Source organism: Fusarium falciforme, chromosome 4 (genome assembly GCF_026873545.1).
Source record: "Fusarium falciforme chromosome 4, complete sequence".
NCBI classification, from domain to species: Eukaryota; Fungi; Ascomycota; class Sordariomycetes; order Hypocreales; family Nectriaceae; genus Fusarium; species Fusarium falciforme.
This window is the reverse complement of record NC_070547.1, coordinates 612,951-638,572: the sequence shown is the minus strand read 5'-3', so window position 1 is coordinate 638,572 and position 25,622 is coordinate 612,951. Positions and strand designations below refer to the sequence as shown.

Here is a 25,622-nt window from a genome sequence, read left to right as displayed (position 1 = left end):
GGAGCTAACACAAAGCAGCTCAAGGACTAATGCTATCTGTTAACAAACCATCCAGCCATTCTAACCCTTCAAGTGGATGCCCGGAAATAAGCTCCTCCAACGATACCACGATCCCCCGCTTTTCCCTCCCTCAATCTCGACATCAATCATGTCACCATAGCCCACTCAACACACCCACGCATTCCATAACATAATGCCCCGTCGCCCTACCTCTTCCTCCGTCCCCGTGCAGAGACGCACCCGGTCAGGCTGCCAGACGTGCCGCTCCCGCAAGGTCAAATGCGACGAGGCCAAGCCCAGGTGCCGCAACTGCGTGTCCCGAGGCCTAGCGTGCAGCAGACACCTGCAGCTCAAGTGGGAACCCGAGTTTGCGGCTCGTGGGCTGTCGTTTGGCAGGGAGGGCGTGTGGTGTAAGGGGTCAGCTCGGCCGAGGAGACAGTCTCAGACGCAGCATGCCCCCATCTTGCTGGCCTCTCCGTCCGTTGGGTCTCGTCACTTTATCAATACCTACTGCAGCGACTTTGACCCTGATTCGAATCATGAGCAGGGTCTGGGGGATGAGACGGTTGAGCTCAGAGAGCAGGCTGACCTGTCAAGTTCGGCCCTCGTCTTTCGGCCAGAATCACATCCAACCTTGATGCTCCCACCATCTCTATATCCCACCCTCAACACATCCGAACAAAGCCTTTTCCAATATTACCTACTACGGCTATGTCCCCTCACAACACCATCACCACATCTATCATCACCATTCATGAACCTGGTCGCTCCGTTATTCACATTAAGCGGGCAGGATCTTGTCACCCAGTCTGTCCTCGCCTTTTCCGCCCGACATCGAAGCATCACCGACCCTCAATGGACAAGAACCGCCATGAGGATCAAGGGCAATGTCCTAAATGGCCTGTTACAGAAAATCCAATCTCCCAACATTACAGCAGACGTCATCTTGGATCCTCAAGTGCCCGCAGCAATGATGTTTCTCTGCCTCTACGAGATATTGGACAACTGCGATCACCGATGGGTCATCCATCTCAGAGCAAGTCAAGACTTTATGCGAAAGAGGAAACAGCTCTTACTACCTGGTACCGAGGATTCCGGGTTCGGAAGCCTTGCTTCTTTTGCAGAGCGCTACTTTGCATTTCAGGATGTCATCAGCAGGACCGCATGTGGCAACTCACCACTCTTTGGTCTGGAATACTGGCAGAAGCCAGACCAGTCTGAGGATATCGACGCTTGGATGGGCTGCAGCCCGGCGATGGCGTCTGTCATCTTTCGAATCACCGAGCTAGCAAGGTCGCGGGACCGGGACGGCATGTCGAAGCAGCGCTTCGAGAGGGAGGTAGCAGAGCTGGAGAGGGAGCTCGCATTAGTGAGCTCCAACATGACAGTCATTGAGGCGCTGGACGACACCGTCAGACGCTGCGTCGAACTCAAAAAGTCGTCAGTAGAGGTATACTTCCACTGCCTACTACGCGACGCAGATCCGAGCACATGGCGCGTCTCGCAGCTCATCGTCGAGATACTCACATCCACTCAAGCTCTCGTCAAGGAAGGATGCGTAGCAGGTCTGCTGTTCCCCCTCTTCGTCGCAGCTGTCGAGCTCAACCCTCTGGACGACGGCGTCGTATCGAGTAGTGAAGATACCGGCTCGCAGACATCCGGCAGGCGTCTGGTTCTAGAGACCCTCGACGCCATGGCCGGTGCGTCCTTGGCCAACATTGAGAGAACAAAGGCCGTCATTCTCAAAGTCTGGCGGATGCGAGACTTGCAGGCAGAGCACGACCATGTAGTGACAGGAGAGCAGAACGACTGGCACACCTTTGTGAGCCCGTATACTCAGAACCTCAGCCTGGCCTGAGATGGGCAAGCATCGGATCAACACATGGGCATCATAAGTGGAGAATATTACGGTTCCCGGCACACGTATTGAGATGGTTGTAATGAATGATATTCCCAGGCGATAGAATACAGCAGTTCTACATACAAACAAGTCCCCCGCCAAAACCCCGAAAACTGACAACCCCTGCACCAATGCCCTCCTTAGCAGCCCTGTCATCACAGGCAGGTTCTTGGACGGCGATAGCGGGCTCCTCGACCCTTCGTCCTCCTCTTAGTAGCCTCGACCCTCTTTCTTCCCTTCGGCTCCTTGCCATCACCTCTCTTGCGCTTCTTCCTGATCCGGCTTGGATCAAAGTCTGCCGGATCTTTCAGGGGTTGCTGGATCATTTCCAGCCCTCGTTCCTGGTAATGCACTATTGGAAGAAACGGCCGCTGCCGACCAACCCTGGGGCGCAGATGCCTTGCCTCGACTTGACAGTCGTACGCTCGCAGCGAGCAGGATTTGGCGACGCTTCTCACGCGCTCGTCTGCGGGAAGGTAGGCGTGGAAGTTCCGAGCAACAAATCAAACAAGATATCTTGTCAAAGTCAAGTGATGGAATAGCCAGAACAGGCTCATGGCGATCTCGCAAGAATAATGTAGCCGCAATGTTGATAATGACGAGGTTATCGACTAACAACCCTCCCAAGCGAGCCACCTGCGGGTCTTTGATCCCAGGCAGCCATGAGCTCTTCTTTATCCTTGTTCGGACGGAGCACAAGGGGCTTCATGTGAGGCATGGCTTGCTACGACACGATCAACGCCAGAAGAACCGACACGCGTGCCTAAGCTCAAAGACGGCAACAAGAACACCAAAACCTATGGGACAAAGACTGGCAACCATTGCCCATGTTTCTTTCACCTAGGCTTTTGACTTGGTTAGAGATGCATGGGGGTTTCCGGTCTGTGCGGTGACAGGCCCTCCGAAGGGGCGCTACATCCAACCCTTTGTTGCTGTCTCCCTCATTAGCCTCCAACGACTGGCCATCAAAGTATGGCACTTGAGGGTGAATGGGCACCATGGCTTTGTCCGCTTGGTGCTGCTTGATAGCTGCCACGCCCACCCCGTCCTTCTCTTCAAAGTGGGTGTGGTCTCTGGCAGATCACAAAGGCTTGCCAAGGAGTGCTCGGGTGAATAGAGGCCATTCGTCCAAGACCCGGAGATAATCACGAGGAGAATTCTCCTATTGACGTACCGTTCCTCGCAACCCTAGAGTGCTTGCTAGCCTACCTTGGTTCTTTAGCCGCCTTCTCACTGCATAGTTTTGTGCCGGTTACCATATAATCTTAATCTTTAAAGACATACTATTCTTGGCAAGTAGTACAAAGACCAGTCACCATAGTAATAAACTGCTTCTGCTCGCTGTTCTCTTAATCCCTAAATCGCAAATCTCACACAGTTCCTCAGTCATAGGCCGCCGTCCCTCCCCGTGACTTTGCCAATGCTTGATACAGGACCCAGTTTGACAAATCATCCGAGACTGTTGTGAGAGCCCTTAACCCCTAGCCCCTTTCTCCTCTTCGCACTCCCACTCCCACCAGGCGCGTCTCCTCCCTTGCGCTTCTTCCTGGACTTGCTGACCTTTGCCGGGTCAAACTCTCCCGGGTCATGTTGAGGAAGCTGGACCATGTCGAGCTCGTAGCTGTCTATGTTCGGGATAGGCATAAACGGCCGCTGCCGATCAGGTCGAGGCCGTAGATCCCTTGCCCGCTCCAGGCTCTCGTACGCCCGGAGCGAGCAGGTCCTGGGGACTCCCTTGAACTGGGGTAGATCCATGTCAGTCTCAAACTCCATCCTGCTCCGCCATTCCTCGATTACGTTGACCTGGAATGAGTGCAGATCCCCGGCCGCCCAGCTCTGGAATTCCCATCTGGGTTTCCAGCCTTGGCCTGGACCATAGGGGTGAGGGATGGTCCAAGCCATGCTCAAGTCAACAAGCACGCCATCAATATACTGCCAGATGCCTATATCCCTCACCACTATTCCGCTCTCGTGAAGCTTATGGAGATCTCTGAGCATGCGTGGGAAATGGCGTACCTGGCGGATCTCATCGTGGGCGGCTTGTTCAAAATCCCACTCCAAGCTGGGGTCAAATACAACCCTGTCCACCCAGTCCTTTACGATTCCCATAAAGGGAGTGGCTTGTCCCTCAATCTTGGAAATCTTTCTCGAGTATTCGCGCTTGGACTCGAGGAGCCGCAACTTTTGGGTCAAGGCCTCAGTGACTGGCATGATGACGTAGCCGTGGGCCTTGACGGCGAGATGTTCGCGGTTCAGCTCCTTGAGTCTGCCATAGGCCCGGCATTCGCTCTCAAACGGGGTAAAGTGTTTTTCGAAATCCTCCCGGCTCATGGTAGAAGTCGGCCCAGCGTCGTACACATCATCACAGCCAAACTGGGTATCTTGGCAGAAGAACTATGTCATCGCTATCAGTGGCTGCCCGCCCCATCGTACTTGTCTGTGTACTTACAACCTTGAGAGCATAGAGCTTTTCGCCAATTTTTATTTTGATGACCCAGCCATGGCCGGTTTTCTGCTGAACCAGTTCGAGAAACTCGACATGATCGCCGAGCATGTCGTGTCCAAACGGTTCCAGTTTGGGACCATCCACGTCCGGCAAAGGCTTTAGGTCTTCCATGGAGAATAGAAGTAAAGAGTAAGTCGTGAAGAAATACAATATCGTATCCGCGTGTGCAAGAGTGATGGGTGATGAGTGAAGCAATAAAAAGGTTAAGGAGGTTGCAACACCTATATCTTGATCAATCCATTCAAGCCCCGCACATATCTTTCTCAAAGGAAATGAATGGAGCTTGGAGCTGTAGAGACATTACTACTAGGCATTCAAGCCATTGTTTAGTTCTTTGATACCGGTGCCGCCCGAAGCAGCCATACAATTTTCTTTGTCTTTGCTGAGGAGCGAGCACAAAGACCATTTGGGAACAACACAGCCCTGGATAGAAGAGCATCAATCATGCCAACAGGTTGTTACCGTTCCTTTTGGTACTGAGTTTTAATGCCGGCATTGTCAATAACCGCTTTCTAATTGTGGCTAGTAGCTTCTTGTGGAAGTGCCTTGAAGTTCGTGATGTGGAAATAACAAACGCAAAGCATCCACCATGATAACTCATTGTTTCCTTTTCTCCTCCTATGGGTTGGCTACGTCACAGCGCTTTGTACGCCATGCGCAGTTCTTTGTTGTCCCTTTACCTGTTAGCTCACATCACATCCCTGCCACACTTGGGTAATCAAAGCTTCCAATACCGTCAACTTGACGCCCTTTGTCGAGGCCAGAATCACATCAAGTAGCCGTGTCTAAGTCGCTTTAGAATGTGGCTAGGTGACTATAGCCTAGCTCAAAGCCGTCCCTTTATCTCTTTCGTCATGCAGTCTTCTATCATCATCTTCTAGGGTTGCCTAAGGCTTTTCTTTCCGTCTCCATCCCTCCATGGATGATTTTATCCCTACTTCAAAGCCAGATGCAAGTTTGTAGGGAAGTGCATCTTCAGAGCAATATTCTGCATTACCCAAGGAGTATATTAATACCAAACAGGTCTCTACCAACACCCTTTTCCTCATCCATCCTCCTTCAGCCCCAAATCGGAAGCCCCTGCGAGTCTCGTAAATCTCAAGTCTTCCTACGGCCCCCGCAGTTTCTCAACATTACTTCCCCCCCTCTGCACTCAACTCAACTCATCACCATCTCCAGACATGGCCGGGCCGACAATCCAGAACATCTTGGCCTTGCCCAGCCCTACCTTCACTCTTACCAAGGCTCCCACTCAGGTCCCAAGGCCTTGTGACAAATGGGAAAGGATCCTGCCGCGACACGTCAGACAATGGGACGATTTCAATCTGAACAACATTTCCAGCGCTTTTGGAGACCTTCTCGGCCAGCCTGCGTCGGTAGCAATGGGAGGGCTCTATGCCAACAGAGGAGTCAGGAACCTCAACGAGATGAAGAATCACTCCATCGACTGGCTTCTCAGAATTCTTGAGAGCCCCGTGGCTATTGGCAGCCGTCTTCTTGGCCACAGGCTAGGTTCCGCGAGTGTGATCGATCACTCACGGGACACAACGTTTCCTGGCGCAAAACATAAGTACGAGTCCAGCCTCATCTTCTACCTCGACACTATGCCTCGCATCCACTTCGTCGTCAGCTGCGCCCGTCTTTCATCCCAATGGGCCTCGGAAGGTCTCAAGAACCAGGAGGCAGCCGGCCTGCTCCCCATCCGCCAGCTTGCCACCTACGCCAAAGAAAGCGGAACCCGCTATTCTTTCATCATGACAGACAAGGAAGTCGTCGTCGTGCGCTTCATAGCAAACTCCAACGGCCAGTATGGAGCCGAGTGGCAGGCCATCCCGCGGGACGCAAGCGGCGAGGGGACTCTAACGGTTGGCCTGGCTGTCTGGGCTCTGATCATGATGAGCCTCCACGAGCAGCACCGCGCGGTCGCGACCGAGGCCGAGACGCTACCTATCAACCTTTGGTGGAGAGAGCAGGGTTTTGATGGAAGATTCACCTATCGTCACCACTTGTCCGGGAGGGAGCTCCCCTATCTGTATTCTGGAGCAGTGTATAGAGATTCTTGAGCCTTCACGTCTCCTACGGTAAATGCATACACCGAATGAGTTGGGAAAGTCACACGGGTGTTTGGGATTACTATTGTCACTTGGGGTCACGGCGCCGGGGCGTTGGGAGTTTGTTTTTGAGTGTTTTTAGTATCAGTCTTCTACTTTTAGTTTTTACTCTCTAATCATACATGGTACTATGATCTGAAGGCGAGATGGAAAATTGGCCATTATCTTTGTAGACCCCAAAGTCGACAGCATGAATCCGCTCTGCCACACTGCTGTCGACCAACGATCAACATGCCACACTACTCAAGCAGGCTGTGCTATACCTGGGGTTTTTGTTTGATAATTAGGTAGGCTGAAAAAAACAACCTGTCTTACTGTTGCGGCTTGTCATTGGAGACTTGGAGGACTGCAAAGCCACAGCCCCCTCAAACACCAAGGAGTGTGCCTTGGCACTGCAAAGCCTCCGCTGAAAGGGGATTATCTCAAATCTAAGGCAATCCACCTTGTGAAACAAGGTTTCAATATATAAAGCACGTTTTTTGACCAGAAAGAAAGGAGTTTGTGTTATCTACGGTGTATAGGTGTGTTGTGAGCAGCAAATTGGCCACACGATGGTGAGCTTGAACGCCACATGCCTACCCAACTTCTCTCAAGGCAAGCCCAGCTACCACGCAATATCCGAGGAAACCCTAACTCAGTCAAAGATTGATTGCGGTTCTTGACGGGTACGTACGTCAATCCTATCAGCATCAATATGACATGGCCAGTCCAGTGACTTCTCGGGCACCAAGAGCCGGATACGATGATGACAAACTGGACGATTGTAACATATCATCAACATCAAGCTCCAATGACATGCAACACTTCATCACTGAGATTCTCATATTTTTATGCCTCCTCGTAGCCTACACAGGAAGAAGGAGTAGAACGGAAAGTCGTTCCTGCTGTTCAACCTAAATCATGCAACTGAAATCCCAATCAGGATGTGACTGATTAGGGCAGTATGTAAGAATAGCCCAGAACGAGAAACAGGGTGGTGATTAAAGTTCGACAATCAAATCTTCCTAGCCACCAATAAATATACTGGCTAGATTTCATTCTAGCACCAGCTATACTACTAAAGTGCTCAACCCGTCGCTCAATACCGAGACCGGCTTTGACCTGGAAGAAAACGGCACTCTATCAAGTCAGGAACTTTACTTAGTACTTTCTTTGGAGGAGGAAGGGATTTGGTATCTAAGACTAGCTGAATACACGATATTGACTCTGGCCTTGTGCCGCATTTCTTGAGAAATCACCGCCGTGCTGATACTTTTGCAGGTTCCGAACTCACATCCATGCACACATCTTACACCTCCGAGGAGACTGTATTCTTCCACTCATTTCTCACCTTGACCATTTTCCAAGACCGCGTACTAATAGAATACGTGACTAAAAGTCAATTAAATGGTAGAGGCGATACTGCAGAGGGCCATGGCTGCACATACAAGCACTTCCTCTGGCGCTGATCAACTGATCCATAGAGGCTCAATACCGCGCCGTAAAGCTTCACTTCCAACCGTCACAGTCTCTTCAGCCATTTTTGACTGACATTCAAAAAGGTATGCATCGACCTACAAGGCACCTTCTCCGAGCTGCTCCTGCCCTCACCAACCTCAACACTGTTCGGCAGGTGCCGGCCCCCACATGTCGTCGCCCCGTCCGGACCTGCTCCGTTTGTACCTGCCCGAATGCATCTCGAGTCCCATCACCTTCATTCCATTGTCGCTTCATCCTTTGCATTCTTACGCTTCCGTCGTCCCTTATCTGCGTTCCCCTTCTCGTTTTTCACCTCTCTGTTGTCGTTTATTTTCTCCAAGTCTGTTCGGCTTGCCCTCATTGCCTCCCTCTACACTGCGACAGACTCGCCCATGATCACGATCAACAGATCGTGGACGTAGTGATCGGGTCATCACTCATCCTCTAGGAATGCTGAACTGCACTTCCATTAGTAACAGGTTACTCACGCGGTGCAGATAGAGCGCCTCTTTTGCCAGGCAACAATGCTTTCCTCCTCTCCTTCATTCGCCCTCGCCATCCGGGCCCTTCCTATCGCCTTCTCCGTCCTTCTTCTTGTCGCAGTCATCCTAAATGGCTTCTCTCCCAATGATGACCCTTACCGATGCAAGGCTTTGCTGGGAGACAGCATCCGAAATGGCAGCTGGCTTCACCACCCCGATAGCAATGGCGACAGGAAGCCATTCACCAACTGGCAGCCCGACGGCTGTATGCTGCACCGGTATACCAGCGACGACGTTCGTCGATGTATGGACGGTCGCCACATTATCTTCTCTGGAGACTCGACAACCCGTCAGGTCTATTGGGGCATGGCACGGCTGGTGAGCGATCTTTCAACACCGCGCGAGATCTTCAATTCCTTGTTGAGATGCTGACCGGGCATGTCGACAGATCAATCGCAAAAAGGCTGTAGAAGCGCGTGAACATATTGAGAAGCATTCGAGTCACGAATTGATTTTGGATGGAATCCAGATGAGGATGATTTGGAACCCGTGGTTCCTGACTGGTGAGCTCAACTCGGAACTCACCCGTGAACTCGAGCTCTTCACCAAAGAGAAGCATCACCCACCACCCATCAAAGAGCAAAAGGGTCCCGCTCTCGTCATGCTCGGCGCTGGTAGCTGGTACGCTCTCGTGTACACAGAAAAACAGTCCTTTGCCTACTTCCAGGAAGCATTTGACAACATCACCGACATCCTACACCTCGAAGACCTACCCACGTTTGGCACCCGCTCAATGGATCCTCACGACGGCGTTGGAAACGAATTGTTCATTGCCCCTGTCGCACCTCCATTCTACGAAAGTTTACCCGAATCACGAACGCGACCAGAAGGCATTCACGAGGGCGAGGTCGAGACCATGGACAAGTACATCCTCGACGCCGAAGCCCAACACAACCTCCGCCTCCTTCGAGCCTTTCCCGAGCTGTCGCGTAACCAGCCTGGTGCGATGGTCGACCTTTACGACACTGGCTTCCATGTAATTGACTCGGTCGCTGAAATTAAAGCCAATATCCTGCTCAATCTTCGCTGCAACGCGAAACTCGACAAGTTATCCGGTTATCCCTACGACCGAACCTGCTGCGGTGACTACGGCTCCCGATCATTCGCCCAGATTATCGTCCTCGGCCTCACTGCCTTTTACACGTTCGCTTGCGTCGTTTTCGAAATCATGGACATTGTCAACTTCGCAGAGACCCCCCGCAGCCAGTGGTTAAATATGAAGATTGGGGTGTTTACAATGGCCCTGCTCTACTGTTATGTTGCCGACCGAACAGACCTCTTTTCCAAGGGCATGAAAGAGTTTGTCCCATTAGAATTCGCTCTTCTTGTCGCCGTATACGCCATCATCTTTGTCGCCACGATCCGAAGGACCAAGTTGCGTGTTGTCGCTGCTGATGCCACGATCGCTAGGCCCATCAATGAGGATGCCGGCATTCTCTCACGAGATCAAACCGAGGAATGGAAAGGATGGATGCAAGCAGCCATTTTGATCTACCATTGGACAGGCGCATCCCGCAATCTTCCTATTTACGTGTTTATTAGGTTGCTCGTCGCAGCCTACCTCTTTCAGACTGGGTACGGCCACACCATCTTCTTCCTAGCCAAGAAGGATTTCTCACTTCGCCGAATCTTCAGCGTCCTGCTCCGCTTGAACATTCTCAGCTGCGCACTTCCATATATCATGGACACCGACTACATGTTTTACTATTTCGCGCCGCTTGTGAGCTTCTGGTTCCTTGTCGTCTGTGCAACAATGGGTATAGGTTCCAGGTATAACGACAATACATACGCGGTCATCAGCAAAATTTGTGGCTCCCTCGTCCTCATCACAGCCATGCTCAAGTTCACTCCAATCATGGAATGGGTATTTGTGGCTCTCGAGATCGTCTTCCGGATCAAGTGGGATCTTCATGAGTGGGAATTCCGTGTCAGCTTGGACAGCTTCATTGTCTACGTGGGCATGCTCGCAGGTCTGGCGCACCAACGGATTGAGCGTAACAGCACATGGTTCACAAACTACAGAAACGCCATCGCTCCCTCTTTGGCAATCCTGCTGATTTGCGTGGTTCTGTGCCTCATTTTTTGCGACGAGAAAAGAAAGTACACGACGGTCCATCCCTACTTATCATTTCTGCCTGTCCTCGCCTTCGTCGTCCTCCGAAATGCCACTAGTCGCTTGCGAAACATGTACTCTACTGCCGCGGCCTGGCTCGGCCGATGCTCCCTGGAAACATTCATCCTCCAGTATCACATATATCTCGCAGGTGATACCAAAGGCGTTCTCCTGTTCGGGTTCTTCAAGGGAGATGGAAGTCTTTTGTTGGACCGTTGGCGGGACTTGGTCATCGTCATGCCTATCTTCCTTTGGATGAGCAACTTAGTTGCCGATGCATCAGGAACGATCGTCAAGTTGGTGATGCACAAGCCTGAAGAAACCTCCTACGATGAGGAGGACGAGCTCAAGATTATCGAGCCGACATGGGGCAACTACACTCTCCTTGATGGTCACAGTCTAGGTTGCCTAAATCAAATGCTTGGAACGGCGATAAAGGTTGCCGGTGGCCTTCGTCTGCGGATAGCATCCATCGCGGCATTGATTTGGCTACTAAACTGGGTGAGTTGAACAGAATGGCACTGTGCAATACCTTGGCTAACAAGATGTCCAGCTGTACTGAACACGCGGGTGTTGTACCTACATCGCCATGGTAGAGGGCGTTTAATGCTGGTGCATGTAGACGAAGCAGTTCAAACTCCAGCGGGTTTGTAGAAAGACTTGTGATTTTAGAGTCTGTGGAGTCTTTTAAACCCGATGGTTTCGGCACCTGAGAACTCGGACGTTGCCTTCAATGCTCTTAGAGATTGTTAAACAGACTTGTCCATACCATGTTAACCTAGGGCACAGAATTCATTCATCGACACAATTCACTTGACGCACTCAATTTCTGGCAAAAGTTTAAAAGAAATCAAGGCTCGTTCATCGAGAGCAGCATCGCGATGCTAAGATATCCTACAGCAGCGCAAAGAGGGTTGCCAGGGGCAAAAGCAGGACCAACGTTGGCAACATGGCCTCTCTTGCACCGACTGCGGCACTATCATCTTCGCCTTCTTCTTCTTCCCCCTCTTTACCCTCGTTACGCTCATCTTCAATGCGCTGGTTCTCCTCCGGGGTGTTGTTTAGACCCCTCATACAGACCAACTCTGAGACAGGCTGCCTGGCCTCCTCAGTTTCATAATAAGACTCAGAACTCCTATTCTTAGCATATCCCCAGGTGACGAGCACCATACCAGCACTGTAACTAGCATCTCTGACGCCAAGCCCATACTGGTCGGGAGCATTGAGCGGGGAGACGAAGGAGATAAGCTCGGTGCCTCTCAGCCAGGTGATGTTTTTGCACTGGTCCTTTCCAATTTCATCACTCCACCGAGTGTATTTCTCTGCAGCCCCAATTGAGGCCATGTCGACAGTGAGCTTGCATTCTGGAGGGTCCCGAGGGTTGCCAATTTCCCACTCTCTGCCGTTCCATGTAGGGCTATTCTCCAAGGCGTCGAGGCACGTGTCGTTGAATGTGGCCTCGCATGAACCATTTCCATACATCAGCCTTTTGAGTTCATACCCGCTGAAACGGCTGTCGCGGTTGAGGAAGTAGTATCCAAGACTTACACACCACTACGGGTGCGACATGTAGAAGCCTTGGCGCTCAACCACGTCGTCGACGAGAGCAGCTGGGGGCTCGAGGCGGATCATGGAGCCAGCAAAGACAGCGTCGGTGTCATCATCTATGACGACGCCCTTTGCGGTGATCTTGGCGCGAACGGTAAGAGAAATAGCCCATCCGGCAATTGAGTCGGCATCTTCGTAGGGCTGAGAGATATTGTAGCCGGGAATTGACCATCGGCGGATGAGGTCGTAGTCTGCCATGAGAGAAGGCCAGTCCTCGTCCGAAACGTTGCCAGGCGCTGAAGTTCGGAGTGCCCTTTCGCCTCTGTAGTTGCTGCCGGGCCCGAAATCCTTTGTCCAAGCCTAGCCAACGACTTGGGGGCGTAAGATGCCAAGAGGTGTGTGTATGGGAAGAGCATGTTGATGCTGAGTCTTTCACTTTCCTTCTAAGAGACAAAAAAGAGTGTTGGGTATATCAGCGAGGAAAGCAATTGCGTGGTGGCATCTGTTGCAATTCTAGCCCCTTTTATGTTGAGGTGCTCATCGCGATGCGTTCTTGGCGGTCTTGGTCACCTCAGCTGGCACGTCAATCTTGACGTCTTTGGGAGATGAACCTGACTGGCATGACGTGCGCTGAGATTCAAACATTTATCCTGAGGAAAATAAAGGGGAAGAAGACCTTGAATAGATGCCCTTGTTCAAATATTAGTGTACAGCGCATAGGGGATGATCTTAGACCAAGCCCGCATAATGGTTACCCTACGCCGAGTTGAGGTGGTGGATGATGGCGGTTGCAGGGGCTATCACGGCCATTCATAGGTAGACATACGACTGCATCCCAGAATTGATAGTCAACTAACCCAATACAAACAGCTTCTCTACACGAAACATGCATCTTCATCTTGGCTGACGCCACCATCAAGGCGCAGCACCAACCAAGACCGTCTCCCCCTCCTCCAATCCCGCCCACTTCCAACATGCCTCCCACAGAATCTTCTGTTTACCCTCATCCTTGGTCATCGGAGCCTCCTCTTCCCTCTTGACGCCCAGGAAATATCCCCTTATACCTTCAAACCCCTTTCCGACGCTCAACTCTGCTAGGTCTTTGCCCGCGTCTGCGGAGCGACGGAATGAACTTGTTATGTGTTTTGTAAGGGGGAGGAGATGTGATATCGTGCCGAGGACGAAGCGGATGACGGGTTTTTGGGCCGTGTGCGCGCGGGAGTCGACTATGCCGCCTGGGTCCATTGCCGTGACTGTGATACCCGAGAGGTTTGGATCCTAAAAACGTTAGACTTACACAGCAAGGGGTTGGGTTATCAGAGAAACATGCCTTTTTGAACCTTGTGTTGAGATCATGCATCAACATGACATTCGCCAACTTGGCAATCCCATACCTCTGAAACCCACGATCATGTTCCTGCCCAGGCTCATCAGGCAAAGGCTTCACGATCTGCTCCACGTCCTCTGGAATCTGAGCGATGAGCTTGGTGAGCGGGTGTGGTCTGTCGGGATAGTGCGTGTTGGAGCCGAGGAGGACAATCCTCCCGTCAGAAGCCATGGATCCGAGGAGTTTGAGGATGAGGAGGTAGTGTGACAGGTGTCCGACTTGGAAGGATGCCTCGAGGCCATCTTGCGTGTACTTGGTCTCTGATAAAGACCAGGTGAAAGCGTTGCATACAATGGCCTTGATACGCGGCAACTTTCCACTCTTGACCCTCTCGGCCGTCTTTTCAGCAAACGATCGTACATCCGCGAGGGAAGAAAGGTCGAGAGCTTCGATGTGAGCCTTTGCGTTGGGTTTCGAGGTTGTAATGTTAGAGAGCTTTGCAGAGTTGGCGTCGGATGGGTCGCGGACGGTGGCGAGAAGGGTGTACGATGGGTAGGACGAGAGGATATGGTCGACGAAGCCTAGGGCTACGGAGCCGTTGGCGCCGGTTATTATGACGGTGCCGGACATGTTGTATCAATTGTCAAGACGGGGTTTCAGATGGCGGAACTGTATGAAGGATGAATATGGGAGCCGTGTTGAGCTCTGTCAAGTATTGATGAAACAATCAAGAGTTCAGAGCAAAACGCGGAATAAGAGAAACACTCTGAATTTAATGGTTGTAAATCTACCAGTTTCACTGTAGTAATCCCTTAATCATAAACAATCCTCAAAGCGCAGTCCCACGCGGAACTCCGATGCCCGGAACTCCATGGACTTCCGACCTCCGTCAACACCTCGTCATCAACCAAACTTTCAAACCCCTTTCCCAAGCGTAAAGCACCCAATCAGACACATTACACCCCAAATTAGATAGATCCTACAGGTTATAAATCACAACTCCATATCCTCCAGAATCGTCCACGCAAGAGAAGGGCTCATCTCCTCACTCAAACCGATTCCCTCCTTTGTCCGCATCAAACGGTTTACTTGTCCTCTTGCGCGTCGATCCAGCTCTCTCACCACACCCAACAACTTTGCAAACGGATCTTTGGGTAGTGTTTGACACATGGCGTCAAACATTACCAGACACGCATCCGAGATCCTCCGGTCTGTTGAGACGTGGTCGTGGGCTGGGAATTCAATCATGTTTACGATTAGGAGGACGAGACAGGAGTATGATCCGCATGTATGAAGCCTACATAGTCAGCTACCATTCTCAGCACACGCGGAGAATACTTACCAGAGCGTAAATTCACTCTGTCGTCCCATGGTGAGAAGTTCAAGACACAACCTCGCACCGCTCACACACCCCGTCCATCCAGGCGGCAAAGGCGCAAGACCAGCTCGCACAAGCTCTCCATCCGGTTCATCATCTTTGACTTCAATGACAGCAGGCGAAAGATAGCTATTCACCCTATCAATCCACACATCGTCAAATGAAAAGATGGAGTGCAGTTGAATCAGACACTCAAAATGGCGGTAAAACATATTAAGCATCAACAGCGTAGGCATCGGTGAAAGACGCTGCTTTATCCCTTCGGCTGTTTGTAACTCTGGAGGTATAGTCCTGAGCCACTCGGTCATCCTCTCTTCGATGCGGGTGATGTTATTAGATCGTTGCTCGTGCGTGAGTTTCCGTCCCTTTTGACTGTAGAGGAGATCATTCGTCTTTCCCTGTATAAAAGCAAGTTGCACCCGAGCCCGCAGAAAGTTGAGCTGCACAGAATCCGTGTCAGAAGTGATGACTCCCAGACCATCTTCAGGGTTTGCGGGTGGTAGGTCGAGGTCGGTCTCGCTGTCGAGTTGATAGTAAGGCGATTTACACCGCAGCGCCAGCTCCTATAAACCATTAGCAATGCAAAAGTCTCCAAAGATAAATACATACCCTATCATAGATATAAGCAATCCAAAAAACACGACACCTCAAAAGCGTCTCCGCCTTTGAAACCCCCTGCGACGCCAATCTCGAATGCAACCTCAGACTCTGCGCCAACCGAACAACACTCCCCATCAAAACAATGCCAAGCTGAAAGTCAGCAGACCCTTGATAAAAGATCGACATTGCGAGAAGAACTTGGACTCCCATTAGGTCTTGCCCCGGCGTCATCAACTCCGTCATGACGGATCGGATGTTGCGGAGGCACTGGGCGAGCGGTGGATCGTCCATGTATCTACCCTCGAGGACGCGGTATGTTATCGCCATGACGATGTTGACTGCTGCCCAGGGAACCATGGATCGCTTGTTCGGAGAGGAATGCCAATCAAGCAGCATCCTCATAAACGTAGGCTCATCAAACAAAGGCATAAGTCGGTTATACTTTTTAAAATAATTATCCACCACGGGGAGAATCTCTGAAAGAGGCGGCAGCTCCAGGTGATGATGCGTCGTCAAAGGCATCGGCCACTGATCAGGTTCGAAAAGCGTTGGACTCGCATCAGTCGCTAGACCATCTGCAGGAGTGGATATGTCAATATCGTCAAGGCTGACATCAGGATATCTAGCCGCCGGCACAGAAACTGAAGTAGAACTCTTTGTACCCGTCAGCACCGAGAGGAGAGCTTCAATGCCTGCCAACCGCTCCTCGAGGGCCTGCATTCGATCCGGCCTGGACCATGTCAGTGAAATTCCCCATCACGATACTTGAGGCTCTTACTGTGGTGGCTGAACCGCAGAGGGAATCGTCGCAGCGCTTCGAAGAACGGCTCTTCTTCTGGCCGTCGTAATCTTGCAGGCGACACCATAAAGAGTACAGTTGGAGCACGTCGGCTTCCGTCCATCACATTTAATCTTGCGCGAGACACAGTAATCACAGGCTACATGACCATCAGCAAACAATCCAAGCAATAGCACTGTTTAGTTTACTTACCCTTTCGCCTGCTGCTTTGCGCAACGTCGTCCATCTTTGAGAGCCTTCAGTTCCATCTCGTCATCGGAAAAGGGCACATCATTTGACCGATGAAAGCTTCGCAAACGACTGACTAATCAAGTCGATTGGTCTTGGCGTTGTTGAGGGTCTCCACACCTCCACGACCATCTTAATCTCATGCGAGAGATTGTCTCAGGATTGGATGGATCTAGATCGATAAAGCAAGCTCATCTCTGCCCAATCGCAGAGGCCATCTCAAATTGAGTCAAATTGGACACCAACCCAAGCGTCGCAGACAAATGTTCAGAGCTAAGGTCATTGATTCAGCCTCTATTGGTATAATACATTGCAGTCGAACAGGACAAGCAACTCCATTTTGTTTCATCATCCGATTTCACCTTTTCTATCTCAGAGCGTCTAAATCCGATACCAGCCGAGAAAGCATTTGCTCTAGATCTATAGCATTGTGTGTCTAGTCGTTTGGTCTATCGTTGTCTATCCCATCGTCTAATCTCTATGTCTCTTTGCATGGGGCCCCAACAGCCGTGGAGCTCTACTCCTTGGCCCATCGCATGGCACCCTGGTTGGTGGGGTCGTGCTCGACGTACTTGAGCGTGCCAAAGACGGACCAGAGCTGGCCGAGGAAGTTGCGCTCGTCGTGGTAGTAGAGGTCGCCCAGGAGAGGCTTGATGGCCTCGGTGGCCTCGTCGGCCTTGTAGAAGGGGATACGGCTGGCAAGGTCAGATTGAGTTCACATCAAGCGACAGAGAATACTCACGGGAAAAGGTGGTGGACGACGTGCTTCTCAATGATGCCGTGGAACAGGTGCTTGCCAATGAAGCCAAATTCACGGTCAACAGTAGCGAGAGCGCCCTTGACATAGGTCCAGCCCTCGTTGGTGTAGTGAGGGACCTCGGTGTGGTGGTGGTGGAGGTAGGTGATGGCGACTAAAATCACGTCAGCAGCTATTCTACTCTCACAAATGAAGAAATCTTACCCAGCCAGTGGTGCACCCAGAAGTAGGGGACGGCGTAGAGGAACAGAACAGTCGAAGTTCCGACAGCCTTGGAGGCAAAGTACAGGGCGGTGAAGGTGATGGCCAGGCCGAGGTCCGAGATGAAGATGAAGATGGCCTCGTTGGGGCGGAACACGGCGCTGGTGGGCTCAAAGTGGCTGACGCGGAACCATTTGGCCAGACCCTTGGGCTCCCACTGCTTGCTGCCCTTACCAGCGCTGGCGTTGAACAGGAGGTACACCTGCCAGCCGAACAGCTGGTGGAAGACGATCCTGATGAGCTGGGCGATGGGGGTGTCCTCAAACAGCTCGTTCAGGTCGATGCCGGCAAAGATGCTGTGCTTCTTGGGCTGGGTGGCGGGCACAAAGGCCATGTCGAGGTCCATGTGGCCGGTGAAGCGGTGGTGGCGGTGGTGAGAGTACTTCCACGAGAAGTAGGGCACCAGGAGGAACGAGTGGAGGAACCATCCGACGACATTGTTGAGCTTGCCGTGAGTAGAGAAAGCACCGTGGCCGCACTCGTGGCCCAGGATCCAGACACCAGTACACACGAGGCCCTGAACAAAGCCGTAGACCATCCAGGCGGCGACGCGCAGCCTCTGGTCAGGGATGGCGGGAATGTAGGTCAAGGCAGCCCAGACGAGGGTGGCCACCATGGCAAAGTCGCGGAAGACATAGTAGAAGGAGGTGAAGAGCGAGGGCTGGAAGCAGTGGGCGGGGATGGCATCCTTGATGGTCTTGATATCGGGGAATTGAGGCTGCTGCTGCTGAGGCTCCAGAGTCACCTTTGCGACAGAGTCAGCAGCTGAAGAGAGAAACAGTGAGCAGAGTAGAACTGACCTTGGCAGAAGGCTTCTCAACCACAACAGTGGTCGAAGTACGCTGTCGAGTAGCCATGTTGAGCTGATCTAGACAGAACAATTGGGAGACGTAGAAGACGAGCCAGCGACCTCAGACCAATTGATGTTTGCTAGAGAAGGGAAAGAAAGGTGGGAAATTTTTCTCTCCTTGGGCTCCCTCCCTGCTGGCTCTCGTCCCAGCTTTAAACCCAGAGCTGTCCCTCCTCCTCCCCTCGTTTGTTCTCCCATACCTAATCCAGCCATGGCATAAAAAAAAAAGTGCGTTTGACCCCCCAGTCTCCGCTCAACAAGAGCAGAGAGACCCTTGGAGAATAGGGGTCCAGAACTCCATCCCGTTGCCCAGGCCAATGGGGCCGGGGTGTTGGGCCATTTAGCGGCGATGCTGGGCCCACGATGCGGGAAATCATGGAGCTGTTTGGCCTGCCTGTGGGCGCTGGAGAAGGGCAGATGTCGTGTACGAGAAAGGGTCATTCGCATCGTATCCGTTTGAAAGCGGTGAAGGAGGCCAATTGGCGGCTACGCTCATGTCATGTCGTTCGTTTGGACGAGTCGGGCAAAAACTTTGTTGATATCTGAGACCAGGTTCCTGGATTGTGGAGTCGTGCCACGAGCTGATAAGACCAATCCGCAGGATGTGACTGGTCACGTTACCTAGCGCCGTTTCTGGAACAAGGAAACTCCGTCGGTCTAGAAGAGATTTCGGCGTTGGAGTGACATGAGTCGCATTAATTTGCCATGTGAATGTGAAAAGTTATGCAAAGGCGGATGAAGGGATGTTTGTAAATCCCGACACTTTCGCCGCGCCGTTTCGGCAAACAGGCCAAGGAATGGCGGTCCTGCGCTTGTGGCCACGACGCGATTCATGCAGCAGCAGGGCACAGTCTGATCGGCTGACTCAATTGGGTTCAATTCAATTCAATGCATTCTATTATTAAAAAGCCTCGCTTGGGACATTCGTGCGTGCAGATCGTCCTCCAGGGCCTTGACCGTTCGTTTGTTCGTTCGTTCGTTCCCTTGGTTTGTTGTCCCCTCTATCTATATGTTATTGTTGTCGCGGTACACGATGATGTTGCTGTGCGTATATACTAAAAACCGATGCCCAAAATGTCGTTCGTTGCGCCTTTCAAATGATGTCCTCAGATCTTTCCGCCCTTCTCAAAGGTTGCCTCTCAAAGGTTGCCTGCCTTCAAAGGACGCCTGCTTGCCTGACCCGACCGCCTTTCTTCCCTCACCTCCTCTTCTGCTCCTCATACATTATCGTTACAGTCGTGATTACAACCCCCCTTCTCAGAAGATGAACGAGGCGACAAACACCAGGCAAGTGTAGGCGGTCGTGATGGTGTACTCGAGCTCGAACCACGCAGCCTGTCCACCAAAAGCAATCTTCTTGCTCGCCTTGGTTGGGTGCGCAACCTGCGTCTTGGGATCGCGGTTGAGCAGATCCTCTCGGTCCGGCATCGCAGGCGGGTCGATGGCGTACGAGATGGGCGTCCACAGAGAGCTGCAGATGAAGAGGAAGGTCAGCGGCGGCCAGAAGGCGTGCGTGAGCAGCCCCAAGAGCACACCGCGAGTCGTGTCCTGAGTCGAAAAGGACCGGAACGATGTCAGCACCACCGCGACAAGAGTCAGGTAGACAAACGCCAGGTGGAACAGGGCCATGTAGTTCATCAGGATGCCCCAGAGACGGCGGAACATGTTCTTTCTAAGCTTGGGATCGCGCTCGTTCAGGGCAGAGCCAAGAGAACCGGTAGGCTTGAAGGCCTGGGTCTGTCCACCCAACCAGGTAGGAAGGATGAAGGACCGAATGATGCACAGAGCGATGTAGGGCGACATCCAGAGCTGGTATCGGGAACCTCGCTGACCGGTGTGGTAACCTGCGGGGATGAACAGGGCAAACTCGCACAGTCGGTTCGAAATGACGGACGCAAAGCAGGCTCGGACCAGCCATCGCAGCTGCTCATCGGTGGCGTAGGCGACCAGGGGCTTCTGCATGATCAGGATGATGGGGATGGCGAAGAGCGAGATGGTGAGCAGGATGGTGTAGATGCTGAGCGAAGCGTACAGGAAACCCGAGAATCGCTGGGCAACCGTCATCTGCTTGACCTTGTCACCCCACAGGCAGAAGTTGAGCTTGAAAGACGTGTCGACGGTTCCAATGGCCCATCGAGTTCGCTGCTTAAGATGGCTGCCATAGTCCTCAGGAACAGTACCGAACTGGAGGGGCTCGTGGACGTAGGCCGTCTTCCATCCCTTTCCAAGCATCAGAGTAGACGTAGCGACATCCTCGGCCAGCGAACCAAGCGGGAAGTTTCCAATCTGATCGAGAGCCTCGCGACGAGCCACATAACCGGAACCAGTGCACCAGGCAACACCGAGGGCGTCCTTAATGGGCTCGATGACGTGGACGAAAAAGTCGAGACTCTGGGCGAGGGGGTCGGAGCGAGGAGTGTTGTAGAACAGCTGGGGCGGACAAGCGAGAGCCATCTTGGGATCGACGAGGAGATGAGGGAGAACAGCACGGAGCCAGTCACGCTCGGGAATCTATCCATGTCAGCAAACCATTGGGCGTTGGACGAGGCTGTAATCTTTACCATATCGGCATCCAGAGCCGCCATGAACTGGCCGGCTCCTCCGGGAAGCAGATGCACCTGATCCAGACCGTAGTTCAGGTTACCGGCCTTGAAGTGATGAGGCTGGCCAGGGACCTTGATTCGGGCCATGTAGTAGAGGTTGGGATACGTGAGGGCGAGCTTGGCACACTGGGCCTCGAGGCCGGCGGATTTACCATCATCGAGAATGACAACTCGGAAGCGGTCACGGGGGTAGTCGAGGTCGCAGGCGGCACGAACCGTATCCATGACGAGGTCGTCGTCCTCACCACAGCAGGTAATGAAGGCGTCGACGGTGGGCACGTCGTTGCCCGTCAGCCTCAACTTGGGACGCTGCCTCTTCTTCATAGACCACATGGTCCAGGTGTTGTGCATCAGCGAGGGGATGGCAACGGCAATCTCGACGGCGATGAAGACCCAAGCGGCGGCATATACCTCTCCGGCAGCATTCTGTGCCCATATCACGCAGGCGATTCTCAGGGCGAGGTAGGCCATGTACAGGCCCGTGTTAGCAAAGGTCAGGAGGGGCACCAGCTTGAAGACCCAGCGCTTCCATCCCTTCCAAATGTCCGAGTCATCCCGCTTGTGAACCTGCTGGATGGCGCTCTCATCTACAGAAAAGTCCTTTGACGAATTGCGAGCCGTAGATCCTGGCAAGAGTGCCGCGAGACTCAGGTGACTCTGGTTCTGTTCATCGGACGAGGTGGAATAGTCAGTGACACTGAATCTCGGATCGTGAAAGCAGGTACTCGGAGGCGTGGGTGGTACCATTAGGCTGGAAGGTCTCCAGTCGACTGAGGAATTGGGATGCCTGTGCCCGGGTGTCGCCTGGCCGCTCCTCAGAGAGGGAGTGGCCGACCTCGAGTCCACGGGGGTCTCGTTGAAGTAGTGCTGAGGCTGAGGGCTACCACCGGCGGGCGACAGAGGCCATTCGGGGGCGGGTGCAGGAGCGTAGTCTTCGATGTGTGCGGGAGACGGTCTCATCGGTGTCTGCCTGCTCTGCTCAGTGATGGAGCGGCCTTGGCCCTGCTGCTGCTGAAAGTCGTCGTGAGCTTGATAGGGTGAATAGGGTGTATACTGCTGAGGCTCTGGGGGACCATAAGGCGAGTGGAGGTCTTGCTGGTAGAACTGGTCTTGAGGCTGCTGCTGCTGAGGCAGTTGTTGACGCTGTTGTTGCTGCTGCTGTGTGTGGTCTTGCTGACGTTGGACGTCGATTTCAACCATTTCCCTATACTCCCTGTCCTGGTCCCCCTCGCCATATCCGCGATACCCGTTCATGTTGGCGGCAGCGACTCGAGATCCTGACGCATGCGCAGACAGGCCCGAGCAAATTAGAGATTTGGATTGGGGTTGGTGGGTGTTAACGGGGTGACGAGCAAATGCTCGGCGTCGACGCTTGGCGGGATGTAAGCTTTTGGAGCCAAGCTCTCTGCAGCGAGTGTTTGGTGTGTGATGAACGAAAGTCTAGATTGGTATTATATTCATGCATGCAGACAGACAGAAAAACGAGAGAAGAAGGATTACCAAGGCGACTATGAACGAGAGATAATGGCCAAGGCTGACTTGATTTGAAGAGAGGAAAGGAAAAAAAACATGGGACGGGATGGGATGGGATGACGGAAGGGAGAGTGAGTGACGAGAGGAGGCCGGGGGTGCGAGGGAAAAAAGCGTGCCGTAAGGTAGCTAGCGCTGGAATGTACGGGTTCCGTCACTGACTGGCACTGGCACTGGCATTGGCACGTCCCGCCCTCAGTCACTGAGTGCCCGCACATCGACGGTTACCAATCCAAGGAACAAAAAAAGACCAACCAGCCACCCCTGCCCTGTCCTTTTCTCCCGGCGAGGGCGGCAGAGATGGAGAGATCCATGCGGCACGAACAGAGACACTGCCTGCTGTCCTGTCCTGGCCCGGCCTGGCCTGTAGCGGGCGTGACGTGCCAACTGACTGACCTGAACTGGTGGCCTGCCTGGGAACGGCCCTTCCTTTCGGCATCGCCCCAGGTGCCAAAGTTGAAAAGTTGACAGCGCGCTCAGCTCCTCAGCTCCCCTCTCTACCCGTTCCTGCAGTGACATCCACGGCCCCCCATCCTCCTCCTCGTATCGAGAGATCGCCCTAGACTGGCCCTACTCCACCACACGCAGCTATACGACTCCCGGGAGCCAGGGGCCATCCCTGTCCTTGATCAGGGGCTCACACCTTCTCAGCTGCTCCAGTGGCCAGCTCTTTACGGTGCCGGTCGCTCATTGGATCTGCCATTGCCCTTCCGCCTCTAGATTTCACTCTGTGGGTACCCTCCTTCGGTTCGGCATTCACACAGGGGGGTGTGCGCCTTATCGAAGCAGAAGAGCGCTTCCCTTCAATCAGACCATGGATGGACTCTCCGCAGCCGACGCAAGGGGGGGTGTGTGTGGGTTCTTACTCTCTCTTTCGCCTCCCCCTGGAAGCATGTGTGAGAGAGAGCGAGGGAAAAAAAATATTAGTTGGCGGCTGAAAAGGGAAAGCTGCGTGCAAACCTGAGCTGAGGCATCCATTTCTCGGGCTTGTTTTCCTTGATTCTGCCCGTCGTCGTCCATCATCCGTTCCGTTGCCCCCCAAGACGTTCGTTCGCTCGTTATTCTGATCTCTCCCGATCGAGAGGAGGGCAAAGGGAAGCCATCGTTTTGAGTAAGAGAAAGACAATCTTCAACTGTATAGATTTTTCTCTCTTTTGTTCACTCGCTCATCGTCCATCGTTCGTTCGTCTTTTCCCCCACCCCCGTCAGCCATGACGATTCGCTTCCTCGTCAACTTTGGCCTCTTGGCCCTCCCCATCGCCATCACTCTCGGCATCCTCTTTGGCCTCGAGAAGCATCGAGAGGCCACAGGAGGTCCTCCTCTGTTCAAGCCGCAGCCTGACCCGACCAAGCCAAAGAGGCCCAACGATAATGGCATCACGGTCGAGCAGTACTGCCAAAAGTCGTTTGGTATTCATCCAGAGACCAAGGGCCTTGAGTTTACACGTGAGTACTTTTTTCATGGCTTTTTTTTTCACACTCATTTTACCCATTGTTATTTTTATCCTTTCCCTATGCCCCCCTAGTAGATGTAGACACCTGCCAGACCGTTTGGTGCCTCCTTGTCCTCCCCCGCGTCTGTCATATGCACCTTGCCGCCTTGATGGTTGAGCCGCATCATGAACGTCGAGCTTGGCTCAACCTCGGTGCGACATGCTTGTGTTACAATTTACTGACTTGACTTGATGTAGTGAATCCCAATCAGTGGGGTGTGAAGGATGGTGGAAAGGGAGGAATGTGTTTATATGTAAGCTTGACGCCTTTTCTCATCTCATCTCTCGAGTCCCCGGATTTTCATCCCCATCAACCATCCTGGCATGGCATCACAACTGCCGTTGATAGAGATCCACCTGCTTCATCATATACCTAACACGATGCTCAGGTCGACATCCACAACAACAAGACCTATGACACAGAGTTCACGGCGCCCAACTGGGCCAGCGTCTGGGCCTATCCCGTCGACGATGTCAAGGCTCCTGTGCACGCCTTCCCCAACGTCATGGTTGAAGGCGACACGTTCCCCGTCAAGCTAAACACGATTGAAAAGATTGAGGTCGACTTTGCCTGGACCTACGCTGCTGGTAACACGTCGGCCAAGGGAAGCAAGCACATCACAAAGTCCGACTTTGATGATCTCGTGGATCGCGAGGTCAACGCCAACGTCGCCATGGATATGTTCTTGGACAAGGACAAGGAAAAGTCAAAGGTCAGTGAGGACGCTTCTCACGAAATCATGGTGTGGTTTGCGGCCATCGGAGCTGCTACTCAGCCTATCGGTTTCAATGGCGGCGCGAGTCCTGTGGCGACCAAGACTCTTCATGGAGTCAAGTTGTGAGTCTTGTATCCCATGACTCTGTTTTCCATGTGCTAACTTCTCAGCGAACTCTACGTCGGCGTCAACGACGAGACCAAGCAAAAGGTGCTCACATGGTACGTCAAGGATCCCGTGGAAAAGTTCAGCGGCGACCTCTCCCCTCTGATCAACGAGATCCTGTCAATGAGCGACACGGACTACCCGTCCCCCACCGACTACCTCGGCTACATGGCCTGGGGAACCGAAGCCTACTCTTCCAACAATGAGTATGTCACTTTCAACGTGACGCAGCTGGCGATAGATGTGGAGACTACGAGTTCTACTTAAGCGCGATTATACGCAGCAGTAGCAGCAACAGCAAATGTCATGAACGTACTATATAGAATACTTAATGAAAGAATTGGGCGTTTTGTTTGGAATAGTCTCTATTGTTTTGATTGCAAACGGAAATACAGCACGCCACCTTTCTGTGCCCAGCAACCACTACAAAAGCCCTCCCCTCCCTTTTTGCCGCCCATGCCCCCTTTGACCTGGCCTCCCCCCAATCGGGCTTGACGCCTCGTGGCTGGGAACTTCGGGAAGCTAGCGAGCGGTGATAAAAATAAAAACAAAGCAGACCAAAGCAAAGCAAAGCAAATGCCCTGGTCTCTTTCTCACGTCGGCATTTCCTAGCGCGGAACAAGGCCAGCTTGTTATCGCGCCGAGCCGAAAGGGCCTTTTTCTCGTTGCCAGATTGTTAGTGGACCACACACGAGCAGAGAAGCCTGCTGATCAGAGTGCTCCTTTCGGTAGGCTCG

General features: G+C 52.7%; 9 protein-coding genes and 1 pseudogene across 10 annotated transcripts, besides 1 other annotated feature; 4 read left to right on the top strand and 6 right to left on the bottom strand.

The window, feature by feature from the left end:
* Window positions 1-166: 166 nt before the first annotated feature.
* Window positions 167-1,858, top strand: NCS54_00496600 (Zn(2)-C6 fungal-type domain-containing protein; the record flags this gene model as incomplete). The annotated part of the gene is made up of 1 exon (XM_053150484.1): window positions 167-1,858. Exon 1 carries the CDS (start codon window positions 194-196, stop codon window positions 1,856-1,858), a length of 1,665 nt encoding a protein of 554 aa, XP_053006459.1. The 5' UTR covers window positions 167-193.
* Window positions 1,859-3,349: 1,491 nt separating this feature from the next.
* On the bottom strand, window positions 3,350-4,517 carry NCS54_00496500 (Hypothetical protein; the record flags this gene model as incomplete). Its single annotated transcript, XM_053150483.1, has 2 exons — window positions 3,350-4,294; window positions 4,350-4,517. 2 exons carry the CDS (start codon window positions 4,515-4,517, stop codon window positions 3,350-3,352), a joined length of 1,113 nt encoding a protein of 370 aa, XP_053006458.1.
* Window positions 4,518-5,587: 1,070 nt separating this feature from the next.
* On the top strand, window positions 5,588-6,469 carry NCS54_00496400 (Hypothetical protein; the record flags this gene model as incomplete). Its single annotated transcript, XM_053150482.1, has 1 exon — window positions 5,588-6,469. The coding sequence occupies one exon, from the start codon at window positions 5,588-5,590 to the stop codon at window positions 6,467-6,469; it is 882 nt and encodes a 293-aa protein (XP_053006457.1).
* Window positions 6,470-8,472: 2,003 nt separating this feature from the next.
* On the top strand, window positions 8,473-11,192 carry NCS54_00496300 (annotated as a pseudogene). Its single transcript has 3 exons — window positions 8,473-8,835; window positions 8,906-11,131; window positions 11,184-11,192.
* Window positions 8,473-11,192: a sequence feature.
* Window positions 11,193-11,524: 332 nt separating this feature from the next.
* Window positions 11,525-12,436, bottom strand: NCS54_00496200 (Hypothetical protein; the record flags this gene model as incomplete). Its single annotated transcript, XM_053150481.1, has 2 exons — window positions 11,525-12,134; window positions 12,189-12,436. 2 exons carry the CDS (start codon window positions 12,434-12,436, stop codon window positions 11,525-11,527), a joined length of 858 nt encoding a protein of 285 aa, XP_053006456.1.
* Window positions 12,437-13,093: 657 nt separating this feature from the next.
* NCS54_00496100 (Zn(2)-C6 fungal-type domain-containing protein) lies at window positions 13,094-14,135 on the bottom strand (the record flags this gene model as incomplete). The annotated part of the gene is made up of 2 exons (XM_053150480.1): window positions 13,094-13,456; window positions 13,509-14,135. 2 exons carry the CDS (start codon window positions 14,133-14,135, stop codon window positions 13,094-13,096), a joined length of 990 nt encoding a protein of 329 aa, XP_053006455.1.
* Window positions 14,136-14,498: 363 nt separating this feature from the next.
* NCS54_00496000 (Zn(2)-C6 fungal-type domain-containing protein) lies at window positions 14,499-16,508 on the bottom strand (the record flags this gene model as incomplete). The annotated part of the gene is made up of 5 exons (XM_053150479.1): window positions 14,499-14,802; window positions 14,848-15,446; window positions 15,493-16,213; window positions 16,262-16,421; window positions 16,475-16,508. 5 exons carry the CDS (start codon window positions 16,506-16,508, stop codon window positions 14,499-14,501), a joined length of 1,818 nt encoding a protein of 605 aa, XP_053006454.1.
* Window positions 16,509-17,027: 519 nt separating this feature from the next.
* On the bottom strand, window positions 17,028-18,385 carry NCS54_00495900 (FA-desaturase domain-containing protein; the record flags this gene model as incomplete). Its single annotated transcript, XM_053150478.1, has 4 exons — window positions 17,028-17,205; window positions 17,253-17,421; window positions 17,472-18,273; window positions 18,329-18,385. The coding sequence occupies 4 exons, from the start codon at window positions 18,383-18,385 to the stop codon at window positions 17,028-17,030; spliced, it is 1,206 nt and encodes a 401-aa protein (XP_053006453.1).
* Window positions 18,386-19,635: 1,250 nt separating this feature from the next.
* On the bottom strand, window positions 19,636-22,235 carry NCS54_00495800 (Hypothetical protein; the record flags this gene model as incomplete). Its single annotated transcript, XM_053150477.1, has 2 exons — window positions 19,636-20,889; window positions 20,940-22,235. The coding sequence occupies 2 exons, from the start codon at window positions 22,233-22,235 to the stop codon at window positions 19,636-19,638; spliced, it is 2,550 nt and encodes an 849-aa protein (XP_053006452.1).
* A 1,487-nt stretch (window positions 22,236-23,722) lies between these two features.
* NCS54_00495700 (Hypothetical protein) lies at window positions 23,723-25,152 on the top strand (the record flags this gene model as incomplete). Its single annotated transcript, XM_053150476.1, has 4 exons — window positions 23,723-23,957; window positions 24,203-24,258; window positions 24,394-24,842; window positions 24,891-25,152. 4 exons carry the CDS (start codon window positions 23,723-23,725, stop codon window positions 25,150-25,152), a joined length of 1,002 nt encoding a protein of 333 aa, XP_053006451.1.
* Between the last annotated feature and the right edge of the window lie 470 nt (window positions 25,153-25,622).